The 18,125-nt window shown below is 39.8% G+C and overlaps 1 protein-coding gene across 6 annotated transcripts in view; it reads right to left on the bottom strand.

The window, feature by feature from the left end:
* The window catches only part of CEP112 (centrosomal protein 112), a 172,143-nt gene that overhangs the window by 27,957 nt on the left and 126,061 nt on the right, over positions 1 to 18,125 (bottom strand). For all 6 annotated transcript variants that reach the window (XR_012838207.1, XM_075770279.1, XM_075770277.1 and 3 more), the window contains one exon: positions 14,256 to 14,405. Coding sequence is in view for 5 of the 6 variants with exons in the window: in XM_075770279.1 (XP_075626394.1) it covers positions 14,256 to 14,405 (150 nt within the window). In the remaining variant the exon portion in view is untranslated. The remainder of the gene's footprint in view (positions 1 to 14,255; positions 14,406 to 18,125) is intronic.

The raw sequence follows: 18,125 nt of genomic DNA on the forward strand, positions 1-18,125 counted from the left end.
TAACAAAGAACAACGTCAGGCTCCACAACCTATTTAAATGTTTCTGCTAGCTTTTTGTTCAAAACATTTTACTCTAATTCCTGCATAACTCCTTTCTGGGAGTACCCACCACCCTACTTCTTTAGCTCTAGCACAATCTTTTTTGCTGAACTGGAATCATCAATAAAAAATTAAGAATTTGTCTAGTTTAAATTTATTGTCTATGCTTCCCTTACAAGCAATCACATAAAACATTCAGGTCACACTTGTTGCACCTCTGAGGACCAATGCATATTGGATGATTTTGGTCTGCAAACTTCCAGCAGGTCTGTGCCCGTCCAAGCCAGCCCTGGTGAGATCAGCCTGAGGATTCCCCGGTAGAGACCCCTGATACGAGCATCACTGTGACAGGCAACTGCTTAGCTGCACTTGAAACAAACACCCTACATTTGATCCTTTGACACCGAGAATTTCACTAATACAGGTAACAAATTAGGTGTAATTTATATACAGGCAAACTAGGCAGAGGATGAGAGGGGGAAATACATTTGCCAAAGCTATTGCTGCGTCTCAGATACAGTTTTCATGGAATGCCAAGAGCTCTTATCACAGTTGCGACAACGCAGATCTGATTTCAATGGAGTTTTGGGTTTTTTTTTTTTTTGTTGAGTCTTTTTGACCCAGTTTTGAGCTGAATGATGGCTGAAAGACTGTGCTAATTCAGTTAGCAGATCTTTCTCCTGTGGCAGAAAAGTGTTTACATGGAAATGCACAGACAGGAGAGGACCTCGGTTCCACCCAGCAGAGGTTTTTCTTGAGTTACTTGTGAACCTAACCAGCCTTCCCAAGATGTCCCTCTGCTTCTCCTTCCAAGGAACTCCCACAGGGCCATGACAAGGCAGCTAAGATACTCCCAGCCCAGAAACCGTACAGTGGGGAATGTTTTGCCTCAGACCATCATGAGTGCTAAAGGCACAAGGACTCAAAGACCAACCTTGCAGATCCACAGAACAAAAAGCCATCGAAGACTATTAAATACAGACAGCAACTCCCTTAACTGCATCTTGCTGGAGAATGGGAAAGTATATTGAGAAAATGTCCCTAAATCTTCAGCTTGTTGTTCTACTCTTTCCTGGGCATCTGCTACCAGATACCATGTCCCAGGAGACTGAGACAGATGGACTCCAGTTTGACCCAGCACAGCCACTTCTATTCTCCTTCAGCTAAAACAATCTTTGCAATTTATCTTCTGCCGGACTTTCAGGCTTTTGAATCACACGTGTCAAAACTCGATATCCACCATACACTTCAATCATCGTCCAAGATGCTCTGAACAAGAAAAATAACCCGATTGGTGTCTTCTGGTTTCAGAAATGCTTGGCAAGAATGCTTCTGTACAGGTAGAAAATGCTACAAGAGTTTGACTAATTTCTCATTTGTGCAGCTATGTACTAGCGTCTTTCATTAGAACTGCGCAATGCAAAGAGCAGAGCTTTCCAGCTACTTTACACACCCTCAAAAACGTTTCCTTATCACAATTAAGACATAAAATGTAGGAAAAACAATATATGGTGCAGTGTGAAAGAACTAAGAATTCCAGTATTGTTAAAGTTGCATAAATCTTGATCTAGTTTCAGGATCTGATAAGGAAGGATAAACAAACTTGTCCTCTGCAGAGGCAGTTTTCGCAAAGAGCAAGTCAGAGAGAGAGGAGGGACATCAGCCCTCTCACATACACCACGAAGGATGGATTATTAGAGACAAGTGCTGGCAAATGAGTCCACAGCAAAATGCCAAACTTGACTTACAAACGCACATTTCCATACGATACAGGATGGAGGGGACACCTGGTAGAGGGCAGCAGAAAGGAAAAAGCAGCTTGTAAACACTTAAGGCAAGTATAAATGTTAACAGTGACGAGAAAAACCTCACTGTATTCTTTGCCCATCAATCACTCCACATTTTCCTGCGTCCTCCTTGCTCTTTGGATTTACACAAATGTAAGTAGAATTGATGTGTTATTCTGGTAGAAGGAGGAAAACAATATATCAGGTATGAGTTGCTCCTTGGAGCTTAGAGCGCAGCTGTGGTCAAAGGTGTTTTCAGGTATGCAGACAATTAAAATCCACTGATATGATTCAAATTGTTACATGGTCTTCAGTAATTGCTGTTTTACCTTGCCCAATTACAAGTGCAAAACTGTAGAGGATATAAATGATATTAACACTAGATACAAAAATATAAGGAATTTAAATATATATTGAGAAAAGCAATGCTTTTTTCTGAAGCCTGAGAGAGATGATACATGTCTTGGATTTCTCCTTCAAGCTGTCCGCAGAGCTCTGGCTTAGTCCAACTGTGCAGGTGTTCCTGCAGGTATCTAACATTTAGTAGCCTGAATTTTTATTTATGCAGTTTCATTCTGCCACTCCCAAGCTTCTCAGTAAGCAAACAAAACTCACTTTTCATGTTTAGTTTTCTCTTGTTTGGACTTTCACCCATTCTTACATAACAAACTTGGAAGAGAATAGCAGCACGGAGAGCGCCTGGAGTAGGTGCAACGGATCGGACACTGGCCTGCAGGCATCATCCCTCCCTGAATAAGCACATCCTCTTCCCATGCCTCCTCCAGTTTAGATCCTGGAGGTGGAAGGGTGGATGCTGGCTGAGAAAGGAGTCATGCTGGCAACAGGAATAAAAGGGCCAAGCTGGACCATGGAACCACACACGGGTACCCATGGCAGTCCCTGAGCAGTCATGTAGAAAATAGAAAGGAAAACATTACAGCACTTCAACATCTTTTCCACAGTTCTAATACAGACAGCTAGTACAACCTTTTACTGAAGTTAAAATGTCGCACTCCTGAGAGACTGACTCTCAGGAGCCCGGATGAACTCCGGACTAGCGTTGCTGCCCATTTGGCAAGAGCACAAATGCTGTGCTTTCCTAAACCACAGTATATCTGCATAAAGCTTTGGGTGCTGACATGTCCTAACTAATTATTTCCCAGGAAGAGGGACTGTCTTGTTTTCTCCTGAACTGGTTCTAGAAGAACTTGCATTCATTCATTTTTGTTTCACAAACGATCTGATTTCTTTTCAGGACATGATCAAGTGATGCTCTCCTTCCTCCCCACACAGCATGCATTACTCCTTTGTGATGGTCTAAACTGCAAGAGAGCAAATCCCAGTGCAAAGCTGAGCTGTGACTTTACAGCAGATGTCAAAGAGAGAAGTGAATGATGCCTTGCGTGTTGTGTCTTCTAAAGCCAACACGGACAGATTTGAAACCCATGATCTCATGCCATGCTGGGCCAGGAAAATGGCATATTCAGAACATAGGTTTCCAGCATAAAAATACTCATGAGGTGATCTGATGTGACTCTATTCACCTGCCAACAGTGCTGGCAGAAAAATAAACAGGTTCTGGAGGTGAGCTGCTGCTGGAGGCAAAGTAGGAACCATTAAAAGAGCTGCCCTGACCTGTGAGGAACTGGCCTTTTTACTTTGAACTTCAGCAGATCTTAATGAATTCTTCATAACTGGCAATCTAGGGTTTTCACTGAGGATATATTTCTCTTGAGGTGTCAAACATAGAAGACATATTCAACATTAGAAATACAAATTTTGGGTCTCCTGGTTGGTTGGCCAAGCTGGTGAAGGCAGTTCCAACAGGTATCTTCACCACTTCCGCAGATAACCGTTTGTGTTGTATCAGGGATTAGATTCATACACGAACATGCATCAATGCTGAAGGATTTGGTTTCATAATTATGAACATATTGACTTAATTGAAGTTACTGACTTCAGTGCTGTGAAAGCTTCAACTAAAAATAAGCAGAGACAGTTTTAGTAACAGCAAAAGTTAAAAAGTGGTTGTGTCAGAGGAGTAAGGTTTTTGTTGTGCTTGACTAATCTCTGCTTTACTGTTCTTCCAGTCCTCTGTCATCTGGCAGTTTTGAAGGGGACATTGCCAAGAAGCTCATTTAGAGTCCTAAATTTTACCCTGTAGGCAACACTTATTTCAGTTTCTTGAGAATAAATTTCATAGATAGACCCCTGAAGAAGAAAACAGGTGAACTCTTGTTGCTCCATAAAGGTCATCCTCGCTGGAGGACTTCAGGCTTTCTGAAGAGGCCAAAGACACAAAACGGTTGATAGCTACACAGAAGAGCTTAAGAAAAAGCTTCAGCCCTGAGGTTCCCAGTCTTCCCAGTAAACTTCAGCCTCAAGTCCCCAGTCTGCTTCATGCATGTTTTCAAGGGTCAACCAATAAAATATATCCTATATCAAATCCTGTTCATTAAGGAAGAGAATAAACACAGTGTAGATGATGCATGAATCAGCAACAATAACCATTGCTAGGGAAGGCATCCCAAACTCCAACGCAAGATGGAGTATGCATATTAACTGCAGAATCCACATGCAAAAGGCTCAAAGAATAATGTATATTTGCAGTAAAACTAACCTAGTTTTTCACTTTGTTTATACACACACGTACTACGTGAACACGTAGAGGCACGTTTCCTTGAACTGCAAGGCAACAAGGTATACTGGGCCTAACTGAAAATGTTTACAATACAAATTTTAATGGGAAAAGGAGTGAAGTATGATATACAGGAATAGATTGGTGGGGTTTTTTCCCGTTTCTGGACTCTAGTGCTATTTTGGCTGCCAATAGTACGCAAAATTTGCACTGAAGGGCAAGTCAAACCAATTTCCCTTAGGATGGAGGCATCCGAAAATTTACTGAGGTTATTATTAGTGCCTATGCATTCTTTAAGCAGATGAACTGCTTCATTTTGAATCTATGTCAAACCACAAGAACTGGCTGATAATAATATTCAATTAAAACGATCTCGTTCTTCTAGAAGAAATTTGGCTAACAGCTAGGTCTCACATTTTCTAGCTGGGCACAACAGGGCGATTGATGCTAGAAGGAAACAGGATAGGTTTATATCAAGGATCCGAAGGGTCAGGTTTGGTGACAGTATTTGTAGGTTTAACCTCTTACACAAATTTGAGAGATGAAAAAGCCACTTCCGCCGAGCACGAAACTGTGAGAAAGTCAGAGCTAGAACTCGCAAATATACAAGTTGTGCTAATTAGACAGATGTTTTGAAAAAAACCCCAAACTTCACACTCGATGCATATTTGTATCTTTTGATGTCGTACTTGGTGCTGCTTCACACCACTCAGGGCTTACTGAGAAAAGCAGAAGCTGCTCCCCTGCTAGGCTGTCTGGGTGAGTTTGCCATCTGATCTACTGAATACACAGATAAAAGTCGCCGCATACTATTTTTCCTTTTCAAGTACAGTACTGTAACTTGGAAAGTTCCTTTATTCTCAACTCCACTGATGCAGGAAAGTGGCAGAAATATGGCAGCTTTGGCTGCTTTCCTTTAGTAGTTCTTTGTAACTAATTCACTAATGCTAAGGAAACAATAGGTATTTTCATTTTGTATGGGAAAAAACACTCAAGTTGTTAGAGAAAATAAAGGCGATGCCTTCCAAAAACTTGTAAGAGTGCTACTTACCACTTGATTCTACTGCTACCCTGCCTTTAAATATTGGTAAGTAGTTACCCTGTGCAGGTATCGGATTCTCCAGGTTTCTCTTGTTACGTTCAAGTAAAGCCGAACTATTATGAAAATGGTAAGTTTAACAAAGATATTTCTATTTCACTGTGATCTGCCATTCAAAAGTGTTCGCCAGTCATTTTTTGAAAAAAAACCCCAAAACTCTGATATTTGATCTGCTTGAGTTTCAGTTACATGTAAAGCTGGAGAGCCAGCAGAAAATTCTAAATGGAATCTGAAGATTTCTAAAGTAAACAGGAATTTTGGCAAGAGCGGTTTAATGCATAAAGCTGAAATCCTCGGTGACTCTCTCCTGGTGATAACCCTAGAGCAGCCAGCACCATGATTAGTACAAAACCAAAAACCACCTACATTAGAACATACAGTTTTGCAAACAAATGTTTACACAAATACTGGAAATCGTGTGGGCATGCTGGAAGCAGCCCGTGCAATCTGGTGCTATTCCGGCTCAGTCCTCGGATGGGCCACGCCATAAGAAAGATATCTAAGGGAAATACATGTTGATAAGCAGAACAGGTCCACATCCCCAAATCTCTATTTGCCAAACTTGCGTTACTGTGCCAGGCTTTAAAAATCTTTACTACGGAGTAATAAATGTTTGTGGACTATGGAAGGTTTGCTTTGAAGATGTCATTTTCTCCAGCCATCTTTTGTTGGTTGAATATGTAGTTCACACATATTGTGTTTCCACCTACACGGCTGGAGAAGCCCTGCAGACAAGGCTGTTCCAGGAGCAGGGAAGGAGGCTGCGTTCCAGGAACTCACTGGAACTGGAACAAAGAACAGCCCTTGGAAAGTCTACACAGTCCTATGCACAGACTGTTTTACAGATGCCCTGTGTTTGGAGGACATTAGACACTTGGTTTTATCTTCCCCCCCTGCCCCCCCCCCCCCCCCCTTAAAGTCCCAGACCTTTGAGCAGAGGCTCTTCCTCCCAGGCAGTCTGCCTCCTAACTTCTGGGTATCTCCCCAGCTCTGCCTTTCTAAGCACCGCTTTCTCCCTTACATAAAATCCTTGCGCTCTCTGGAGAATAAAATAGCTTTGAAATACAACAGTAAACTGTGAGCATCACAGCGGCCTTAGAAAAGCTAATTTTCACTTTCTTACATCATAGTTATAAACATTGTCTGCCCTTATTTATTAGCTGTGTAGGCTTATGTCAGTATTAGTTAACACTTACTAATAAGAGTCTTTTCTCTGTACCTTTTTAATCGCCTAGGACCCCATCCAGTGTTATTACTCCTGTCTTGTCAGTTAAAAGCGGTGAATTTTATGGTTTGTTTTGAATTCCTTTTCGTCATTTTCCAGTGCAAAATTAGTGTAGTCCACCTCATTCAAAGAAGCTGATAGCTCAGCTATATAAGACTTTACATTTCATTATGCATTTATGGAATCTTTAATTCCATAATTTGGAGACTGGTAGATGTCAGGTGGCATCTCTTCTATGACTGAAAAAAGACTAAAAATGACTTCATGCAGCAAAGTGCCTTCTGGAGGGAAAGCAAAACACCAAGGACAGCAATGATAATGTAGGAAAAAGTAAAAATACAAACTTTTAAACCTGCCAGATAAAACTGGACTGCAGTTCAGAGGACTAGGCAAGCACTAGCTCTAGTCTTTTATAAAACTTGTAAGTATGATTTTGCTGTGGGCCATGGTAAGTTTTTCAATGTGTTGAGACATGAAAAGTCAAGAAAAATGCCAGAGTGCAAAGCTTGCTGCAGGAAAAAAAAAAAGATGACTCAATTCTTTGCCTCACAAAGCATGTCAAAGATATTATAAAGTACTTACAGATGCTCAGCCACTCGGATTGCCTGATTGGCCGAACATCTGAAACCCAGTAATTTTGAAGGGAAGGTACTATGCTCCAGACAATGAAATAATTTCTGTGGCAACAAAAAAAGAGATAGGATTATGAAAAGGAGTGAAAATCAGAGTTTCAGTTGTGATTAACAACTGTTTAACCTTAACACAAAAATAAGCCTATTTTTGTTACTATTTATACTGAATGTGTCAATACAGCCTTTCAAAGATAACCATGGAATGGCATCAAGAGACGGAGCATGAGCAACAGTCAATAAGCTCCGGGCTAAACCCTCATTTCTCGAACAGACTGAATTTGGGTGAAACTAGTATTCATATAAACAAAGACTGTGAAAAACAGGTGCCTCAGAGATTGGAGCCCATGTAAAAGAGAAAGCAAAATCCTAAAAAGCCCTGCAGATTTCATTTACCCATCCTTTTGGAAGACACAATTTCCTCTGCTGATCAAACAGAATATAGGAAATTATGAGCAAGATAATGTTATTTGCCTGGTAAATTTTAATGACTGCTTTACAATGCTAAGGTACAAATGTTGGTGCCTTGTAATTCCCAGCTAATAAAAGACACTGCAGAGTTATTAGTAGCATTGTAGACTAAAGTCAGCGACAAAGAAATAGAGATCCATGAAAAATGACTCCATGTATTTAACATCAAGAGGGTCCCTTGAAACTATTTATTTCACCATGCCAAATAGTTTATCATGGCAATGCTTAGCCACAAAAGCAATTAGATGGATTTGAGAACCCTCTGGAGAGCTTGTGACATACACATCTCTGAAGATCTTCAATGACTGACAGAATTTGGCATGTCTGTGGCCATCGAACCATCACAAACAGTAACGCACGTTCTGACCAGATGTCTATAAGACATGAGTCGGTGTCAGCCTCAACAGTGAAATGCTGACCTCCTTTCTACAGAGACTCTTAGCTAAAAAAAACCCCTACACCTTCAGCCAAGTTAACATAAAAAATACAATAAAATAAAAAAAGAAAAAGAAAAAGGGTGCTATTGGCAAAAGTTTATTACGCGGCTATTGAACAGTACTCTAGATTGCAATAGCTAAGCCTGCTGCATCAATGTATCCTGGAGAAGAGAGCAAGTCAAGACTCACTTAAGAAAAAGTCCTTGAAAAAATGTTTTCACCTTACCTGAAGTTTTAAATTTTAATTTTTAGTTTACACCAAGCTTTCAGGTTCTTTTTTCCTAATTAATGTCCTCAGTGCTATCAGTTACAAAAGGTCAGAGCCTTCTGAACAACCAGTCATTACAGTCTTTCTGCTGTAAACACAAAGAAAATGCTGAACATGTTAATTATTTCCCCTTTATTTGCCATGGCTTGGAAACTTGTCAGCAGCTTTAACAAAAAGGTAGAGGACTGAACTGGCCCAGCTTTCTCAAAAGCGTCTGACGGGACCGCAAGTGTCCTCGTTAGATGTGGCTTTCACGCTGGGCAATCTCACTTCCAGAATCACTCCACAGTTTTGTTACTGTTTGGACCCTGGAACTGTTCTCACAGAAGGGCTGGGGCACCCACGGATGCACAGATCCAGAGTTAATTTCCATCTTTGCCACAAACCTTGGACAAAGTCAAGGCTCTACCCTCCAGTGTCTCATTTGTAAGATAGGACCAAAACCGCTTCTTCTCTGTTCTCTACATCAGGTCAATTTAGGTTGTATGCTCTCCGATGCCTCTCCTCCCTTAATAAGCACTAATAAGGACATCTAAAATGCTGAGAGTTAGCTTTGCTCGGGACTTTTAAACCAACAAATTAGAATTATTTGTTTCTTACTAAACCCAACATTGGCTATTGCAGAGTACAATGGTGGAATTCCAAGAGGTACTTTGAGGACAATAGACTAAATACCGCTGCAGAACTGCAGTTGCTCACGTTCCCATAGCTCTGACATGCTTTTTCTTTTAATACAAAATATTATTTGTAATTACAAGTGGAATTTGCTAATAAACATGGTTGATAATGAAATATAACTATGCACAAAATTAGCTTGTTCATGAAATTTTTAAAAACACAGTTCTTCTGACACACTGCATTTTAGAGACGTTTGTAAATACCACCAGTATATTTTGACAACTACTTTCTGGAAACAAAGATATCAGGTGCCCTTAAAGAAATGTTCTGAATGCTTTAAAACATCCCAAGGTTTAAAATAATTTGTTTTACTTTTAGCAGGAAGCAAACATGAAAGGGGGGGGGGGGGGGGGTTATGCAAATCTAAGGAGGACGACACGGGGCCAGGCACGTTGCCTGGCGCAGCAGGACACGGGCAGACCGGAGGGGTGGCTGGGCGGCAGACGGGCGCTCCGAGCAGCAAGGCCAAGAGACCACGCTCCCTCTTTATCACGACATGCCAAAATAGAGTGACATCAACGTAACCCCCCCCATGGAAACAGTATTCCAGAATAAAATGAAATAGAGTACCCCACACAAGGCCTGACTCAAGCATAACTATAGCAGAGTATTTGGTTATAGCTACATTGAGAAATTTCATTGTTTTGATAAAACCCTCAACCCAGCCTTTGCATAAAGGATGTTATCTTTTTGCTCCAAGATACGACAGCATCTAACAAATATATGATGATGTTGAGAACGCTCAATGCTCACATAAGCTCAGACAATTTTAAACCAGAAGTTTTCTCCTTTGTTCTGCTGTGGCTATAAAATACACTTTTGATGTTTTTCCCTCCCAACATTTTTAAATATAACAAAGAAAAACAACTGTTTCAAAATTTTTCACACTAAGGGGAACATTATTATATGACATTCTTTCCTAGAAATCTTTTAAGTCTTATTTATTAACAGAATTAATCAGATCATAAGCTGGCTGACACACAAAGTGTTGAAATATGTCATATTCAAGCCATGTTTCGCTAATGAAATTTTGGTGTTAATTCAGGGGATATAACAGAATCCTCAAATCTGTAATGTAAGCCAAACAACAAATGTGGTTCCTCTGGCAAAAAAGCATCATTTTCTCCCTTTTCTGTTGTGGGTTTGTCACTGCGTGCTCTCCATCATCCATTTCTTTCCAGAATCTACTTTTTGATGTGGAGTCCCTACTTGGCCCTCAACTTCCAGATTAAAACGCTCTGAACATGTTTTGCCGTTCCAGTCCGAGGAGCTGTTTTACACTTTCAGTCCCAGGATCCAAAAGGATTTCATAAAAAAACCAAACCCCACAGCAAGGCTGGGATTTCATAAATAACCTCAAGGTATCTCTACAATGCCATCAACTTTATGCTAGTACTGAGTCCAGCCAGTAACCACCGCCAAAAGCAGCAGCAAAGTTAGGTAAATGCTCTGACCATTTGACTGTATTGAGGTCTGGGTTGTTGTGGCGAGATTGCTATCGCGATACAAGAAAGATAGTTTAAATTTAGCCTTAATAAGTTTACTCTATACTTCAATGACCGACGTGGCTCCTGCTACATTCTCAAGAGTTCAGCACCCAACCCTTACTGGAGGGTGCCTTCTGAAATCCAAGTCTAAGCCATCACAAATGGGTTAACGGACATGGCAATTTAAGCAGCTTTTCCAAGCATCTGCAGGGCATTAATATAATTGTGCTCTCAACTAATCCTACGGTCTAAACCAATGGTTCCTGATCTTTGAAGTGTAAGCACATTACAGGAGAGGCATGGCACAGAGACCAGGTGGGCTTTGCTGGATTTGCCCCATGCCAGGCCAATCGCAGTGTCCTCGGAGTCTGCTCCAAAGAGTGCAAGCCCCGGTAAGTTCAAAGCACAGATAGCTACGCGGCACGGCACGGAGAGTGGTGCTTTTGGGATCATTCTCTGTGCCAGCGCTGTGGTAATCCCAACAGGCTCAAACTCAACAGCAGCGAAAAGGCAGCAACAGGAGTCGCTCGGTTGTTCAACGCCTTGTCAGACCACTGCTTCTGAGGTCTTCGCTATCAGACATTGCAATGCGATGGCATCCAAATTGGTTACTTTATAAGCCACAAGAAAGGAATGGGATGAGCCAAAATTTGATCTTGATTTTATGACTATGATGGCACAAACTTTGACTTGCCCTCAGGCCAGACAAATCGCGGTGTAATACGGAATGCCAAGTACTTTAAGCATGTGTCTCAAACTGACCCAAACTGAGGCCATCTGAAGCCAAAAAGGGTTGCTCAGATAGAGTTTTTAGGTTCTCAAAAGAAGCAAAATGTTCTTAAATGTTTAATTTATTCTTTTTCACTAATGTTTACGATACTATTAAAAAAAAAAACCCACCCAAAAAATTTAAGGAGAGAGATACAACTGTGAAATAATAACAACTTAGAAATCTTTAACTAGCAGAGAGAGTCAGGAATTTGAATTAACATCAAAATCATGTATTACGGCATCCACATCTGGATATCACTTTACTGACTAAATCCAAAACTTCTCTGAGAGCCAGTTGGTTTCTGTAAAAATGTATTTCTCCCTTTGAAAGGAAATAATAATCAGAAGGTCTTACAGGAAGTCAACCCAATACCATATAAAGGAAATTGTAATCTGTTCCTCAATGTTAGTTTAAATCAATGTTTTATTTAGCAAAAGCCCATTTTTTAACGACAGTCTTTTCAATAGCTTATACTATATTAAGCCTTCTCAAAAGCTTATGCTGTATTAAGAATTGCTTTGTCTTTAGAATGCTTCTTTAATCATCCCTCAAGATCTTCAACTTGCCCTAGGTTAGATTTGTTCCCCATCTCTAGGACATCTAGGATTCCACTTTCACCAGAACCATTTTTTTTTTCCCCCAGGCTAATAAAAAGCAAAGTATTTCTGCATATGCTCGTCTAGAAGTATGTGTGGTTCTTAAAAATATGAAGTGATTGAATATTAAAAACACTTCTTTCTGCTTCCAGAAGCATACACAGCAGTTTACCTTCCCAAGAATTTTCTGTTTGGGTATCTGGCTTTCAGTAAATTTCCATTAAATCAGTGTTTCAAAGGAAGATTTTTTTTAAAAGTACAATATTAATGATACTAAACAAAGTTCAAGAACTCCAAGCATAACAGCTCCTGCAATTTCCTCCCCAAGTTGACCAAATCTTACAAAACATACTTGCAGCACCAGGGCTAAAATCTCTCTGGGACACTGCTCAGAAACTCTGTGCAGAATTCCCCTTTGGTTTTTATGTATTTCAAGACATTTTGAGGTAATAATGTCAAAATTAAATTTATAATAGCCAAACACAGATTTACATGGAGGACTTCATACAACCTATCATCATTAGTGTTTAAAAACTGTTGTTACCAACAACTGAATTATTTCCACTGAATGTAATTTAGTTTAGGTGAATCCATAAATTCAACAGTAGCACTTGCACCAGGTGCTAAGAAAAAAGCTAGTAAACGGTCTAAAATACATATTTCAAATATATAACTCCAGAAGGTGTAATGCACGATACCTGTTGAATTACAGCATACTTCTGACTATATGGATGACTATTCCACTGTCACAGGGTTTCTGTATATCTAGGTGGCCACTGGAAAAGCGGAGAACTACAAATAGCACATTTGCCTAGTTGGCAAAAAGCCACCTGTACCACAAAATAATGTGATTTAACTAGTTGCAGATCCTCGTGATAATAAAATCTACCTCTAGTGGTTCAGTTCAGATAACAGATTATAGCCAACATCTACATGGTTATATCTGTGACAGAAGAGACTAAAGATCGATCAGAAAGAAAATTCTCTTCCTCAACACACACACACACAGAGAGAGATAGACGTTTTCCTTGAGGGGAAAAAAAAATCATTAAACAAAAAGAACACTCTGAAGATGATGAGATAGTAATGTCCACCTAATTTCCTTATGCGAATCATTCAGATGTAGAGGATGACGTTAACTGTACCGCAATTGGACATCAGATAGTTCCCACATGTAAAAAGTCCCATGGCTTCTTTTCAGCACAAAAAGTTAGAAAAACCGTAGGAGTTCATTTTTTCATGAGTTTCTGGATTTAACAACAGAATTCTTTGTTTGGTACTAGTAAATGTCTTTGTAAAGAAAAAGAGGAGTTTCCTTTTTCTATACAACTTTTAATGAAGTGTTTCGGTTGTCAACCCTAGCAGATTACACAGTTTCAAAAAATCTTTCATTGCTCTTTACTACTCTGAAAGGAAAAACGTCTAAAAAATAATTCTACTTGCATCTGTAGGTAGGATTCTCTGCAGCCGCTTTGAATCAGGGTGTCAAAGCAGCAAGGAACAGAGTCTCAATATTCGGAACATGTAGTCTCTTAAAGCTTCTTCGAAAAAGACCAGAGAACGCAACTCTGATGCAAATTATGTAGAAATCTAATGAAAAAAGTTACAACCAACAACTATTTTATTCCATTTGTATTTAGCAGAGACTTTGTTTTCAGTGGAACCTCAGAACGTACTTTCCTTCATCGCAGCCTTAAACATGAAAGGTGCGATCGCCTTGTGAAAACCAAGCTAAAGCCCGTGCCATCCTGCTGGCTCTTGGGTGGTGCAACCCGGCTCTCCTATTTTTCACTTTTTTTTCTTCCCAAGTACTGAAAGCACCATATAAAGGTGCTGAAAATATGTTAAAATATCTGAGTCAACATTAAAAGAAAGAGAACAGGAAAGTTTGAAGTATTTGACTGAAGTGGATGGATTAGACTCGCCAAACCCAAACGTTTCATGCAGGCATATGATCAGCTAGAGGAAAGAGAGCCTGAGTCATCAGCTACATCAAAGTCAAGGTCCAGTGAATGGAATGAGTGAGTGCTGTGTGAACAGGAACGATACCTGCCTTCATCTGCCCACTGCAGAACTTTTAATTACACTCAAACAGCCAGTAGCATCAGTGACTAAAATCCCCAGATTACCTTGATTGCTCTGTCATTATCTGTAATCAGCTGCTGCTTCTTATCTTCAAACTTTTGTACAACTTCCTGGAGCCGCTGCTCTGCGGCAAGCTGCTGCCGGCTGTTCTCCTCTGTCAGAGAGGAAATGGTTGTCTTAAGTTCAGCTATGATCTAAAAAGAAAACAGCATGCTAAATCTCTCTTCAGTAAAAGGCATGTATTTTGCATGTTTTTATACTCGGTACAAGCATGGCATTGGCAAACTCTGCTGTGCAAGTGAAATATTTTAAATTAACGTATTACACACTAGCAAGCATGAAATTCCACGCGGAGAAAAAGGAATATAGTAAGGCTGCGAATGACAAAAATTGCTGAACACAAAATATTTGGAAGGGTTTTCCACTATGACATTCCAAAATATTTACTCATGAGAACAAAGCACATCTGTGATCCTCAAAACAGAGCGTGTTTCCAGTCTTCCACTGCACTGAAACCAGTCCTGCAAATTTACATAGTGATGGTGGTGGTAGTTTTCTAGAAGGATACTTTAGAGTTTGATACTGCGAGAAGGAAGAAACTCAAATTTACATACTGAACTGAAATTTAAACTGGATAGTGACTGGGGGCCCCAGTACAGGAGAGACATGGAGCTGTTGGAGCGAGTCCAGAGGAGGCCACGAAGCTGATCCGAGGGCTGGAGCACCTCTCCTATGAGGACAGGCTGAGAGAGTTGGGGTGGTTCAGCCTGGAGAAAAGGCAGCTCCAGGGAGATCTAATTGCGGCTGACCAGTACCTGAAGGACCTACAGGAAAGATGGTGAGGGACTGTTTGTCAGGGATTGTAGTGACAGGACAAGGGGGAATGGGTTTAAACTGAAGGAGGGTCGATTGAGATTAGATGTTAGAAAGAAATTCTTTACTGTTAAAGTGGTGAGGTACTGGAACAGGTTGCCCAAAGAGGTTGTGGATGTCCCATCCCTGGAAGTGTTCAAGGCCAGGTTGGATGAGGCTTTGGGCAACGTGGTCTAGTGGAGGGTGTCCCTGCCCGCAGCAGGGGGGTTGGAACTAGATGATCTTTAAGGTCCCTTCCAACCCAAACCATTCTGTGATTCTATGATTTCTGAGCTGCTGAAAGGAGCATATTCTGCTTAGCAACAGAGTGGGGACATGATTCAATGTCCAGGACCCTTAAACTAGACCTTTTACATCATTCACTCGTCATTTGTTGAAATGTACTTGTTTCACCTTTTTTATCACTGTGGAAAGTCATAACTAAACTTGATCCTTCAGGCATATTTACAGAATTTTATGCTGACATATAAGTCATCACCCAGCAAAGCACTTTAATGTATGGGAGAGTCACTGACTAATGTATATATTCAAGCTTAAGGTGAAGCTGCTGTAGCAGCATGACATAGTCTGATTCTAAAAACACTTCAGCACACAGGCAGTTCAGAGAGACACTACCAGAGTGCTCAGACTTGCGTGTTTGCAAGGCCTCCTCATCGGTAGAAAAACATTTAACTACACTAAGGCCACAGTTATTTAGGAAAAAATGGGGTTTTTAGAACTACTAATAGGATAAGACTAACATAATAAAAAATATTCTACAAATGAAGGCACTAGAATCACTGGGGAAAGGGAAAAGGACTGATTAAAACTACTGTAAATTTATTTATCATCTGCTTTACTACCTGAAGACCCCAGAGAGTAACATGATTATGAGCAAAACCTACGTGGATATTTCTGTGTTTCTCTTCTAAAAACAAATGCATATTAAAAAAGATAATATACCAATCAAAAGGAGGGCTATTTGCTCTTAATGAGATCAATGGGCCGAAGTTTAGCGATTATCTGGATAGGTGTAACTCTTCAGGCAGAATTAAGCAGCATCACTGGTTTTGCAATTTAGATCATCATTTACACAACACTCAATTTGCACAAATTTGGCTTTGCTAGGTGTGTAGCGCACGCAGTGAGAAAGCAAGTGAAAGCGATGGATCATACAAATTATTAAGATAACTTGAAGCCATGCAAACCTGTACCACTTTGGGTATATTCCATTTTGTCACTTTTTAAATATAAAACAAAATAACAAACCCTTTAATACAACACGAAGCTGCGATTTAAAGCTTTTACTGGGTTAAGACCCTGGACTAGCATCGAAGTTCTGAAATGTATGCAAGGAAATTTCGGCATGAATTGATGGAGAAAGATCTGCTTTGTGCAGTACTTTTCAGAGAAAAAAAACCCAAAAATCTGTTTACTTTGTATAAACTTCAGAGGAAATGTCTTGAAATATCTTCTCTGTGTGGGTGTTAAAAGTGAATGTTCCAAGAGGCCACAGAGAGTAAGATTAGACAGATGTTGTCAGCAACATGACCACAAGAAAAGTTGCAATTGACCTATTATTAATACTGAGCTACAAAAAAAACTATGTTCAAGTAACTTCAGGGATTTGATTCAAACCCACAAAAGTAAAGAAATTCAGACATCAGGGTGAAACTCCTTTATTGTGCCAAATAGCCCTGACATATGATGTATGTGTTGTGTCTGCCACAGAAAGCGCAGAGGGATGCCAGTTCTGGTCACTGGGCCCATCTCTCCCCAGTAAAGAGAACAGTGTATTAGCTGCAGCAACGCCTAGTTTAAAAAAGTCAATTTTTTTCCGTTTCAAGACTATTCTACAGGCCAATAAATTTCAGTCTGACAAAATGTATTACGACATTTAGTTTAAATAGTTATTACCTTGTACTACACTACCTAGGTGTTCCCACTGTAACAATTAAAGCAATTTCCTTCACCCTTTGTTTAAAAATTCAGAAATGCTTAAATTATTCCATCAGTTTTTAATGAATGGTTTACACAGTAAACTATGTCTGGTGTAGAGAGGCTGATTTTTGATTACACTCACTAGGCACGACGATAGCCTAAAAATGACAATGACAAAAGATAAAAGAGAGATAGAAATGAAAAGGATTCTCTTCCTTAAGGTCTGGCATGCATTAAATGTTACTTTTTGAGCTTTATCATTTTTTTGCTATTCAGGTTCAGATGGCAAGATAAAAAAAACAGGGTTTTTTTTTTGTTGTTTCTTTCTTTCTTTCTAAATAAGGGTCTCAACAAATTACTAAAAAGGCATTTAGGAAAGTATTCTCTCTGATTTATCAGACAATTGTGGAATTGGTGAGGATGGACGGGACCAGCTCAAGCAGGGTCACCCAAAGCTGGCTGCTCAGGACCATGTCCAGTTGGGTTTTGAGTATCTCCAAGGATGGAGACTCCCCAACCTCTCTGTATGCAAATAAATGTGCAGAAAATACACATTAGGTTTTAGAAATATCATGTAAAAATACATTTAACAATTATTCTCATAAATGCAGTTTCAAAAAATGTAGTGTGAAAAAATGTGATAGTCCAATGAAATTTCATTGGAATAAGACAAAATTTTGGACAAGTTTTACAGACAATGAGACTCAAAGGTAGCTGAAAAGCTGAAATCAAGAGCTTTAAAATATTTTAAAGTGCTTGTAATAAAGTTTGCAATTTGTCATTGTCGCCCTGATCACCTCTGCCTAGGATAGAGGCTTCTAAACCATTCTTTGCAGTGTTTCAATTGATTTTAAAAGAGTATTCTTAGACTATTATTGCTATTGCTGAAAACACACTTCGCAAGAAAGAGGCAGGCATTCTGCTGTGGTTGGGAGGAATGAGAAGAATGACACCTCCGCATAAATCCTCCTGGCAATTTTCTTATTATTAAAGGCTTAACTTCTGGTTGCATCTCCATCATTTTTCACACTTCAGTACTACCTGTCAATCAGTCTGGAAGCTGAAATATTTGAAAATCATCCTGCCATCATTTTTAAGCATATATGTAAATTCAACACACA

This window comes from Balearica regulorum, chromosome 18, assembly GCF_011004875.1.
Source record: "Balearica regulorum gibbericeps isolate bBalReg1 chromosome 18, bBalReg1.pri, whole genome shotgun sequence".
NCBI lineage: Eukaryota > Metazoa > Chordata > Aves > Gruiformes > Gruidae > Balearica > Balearica regulorum.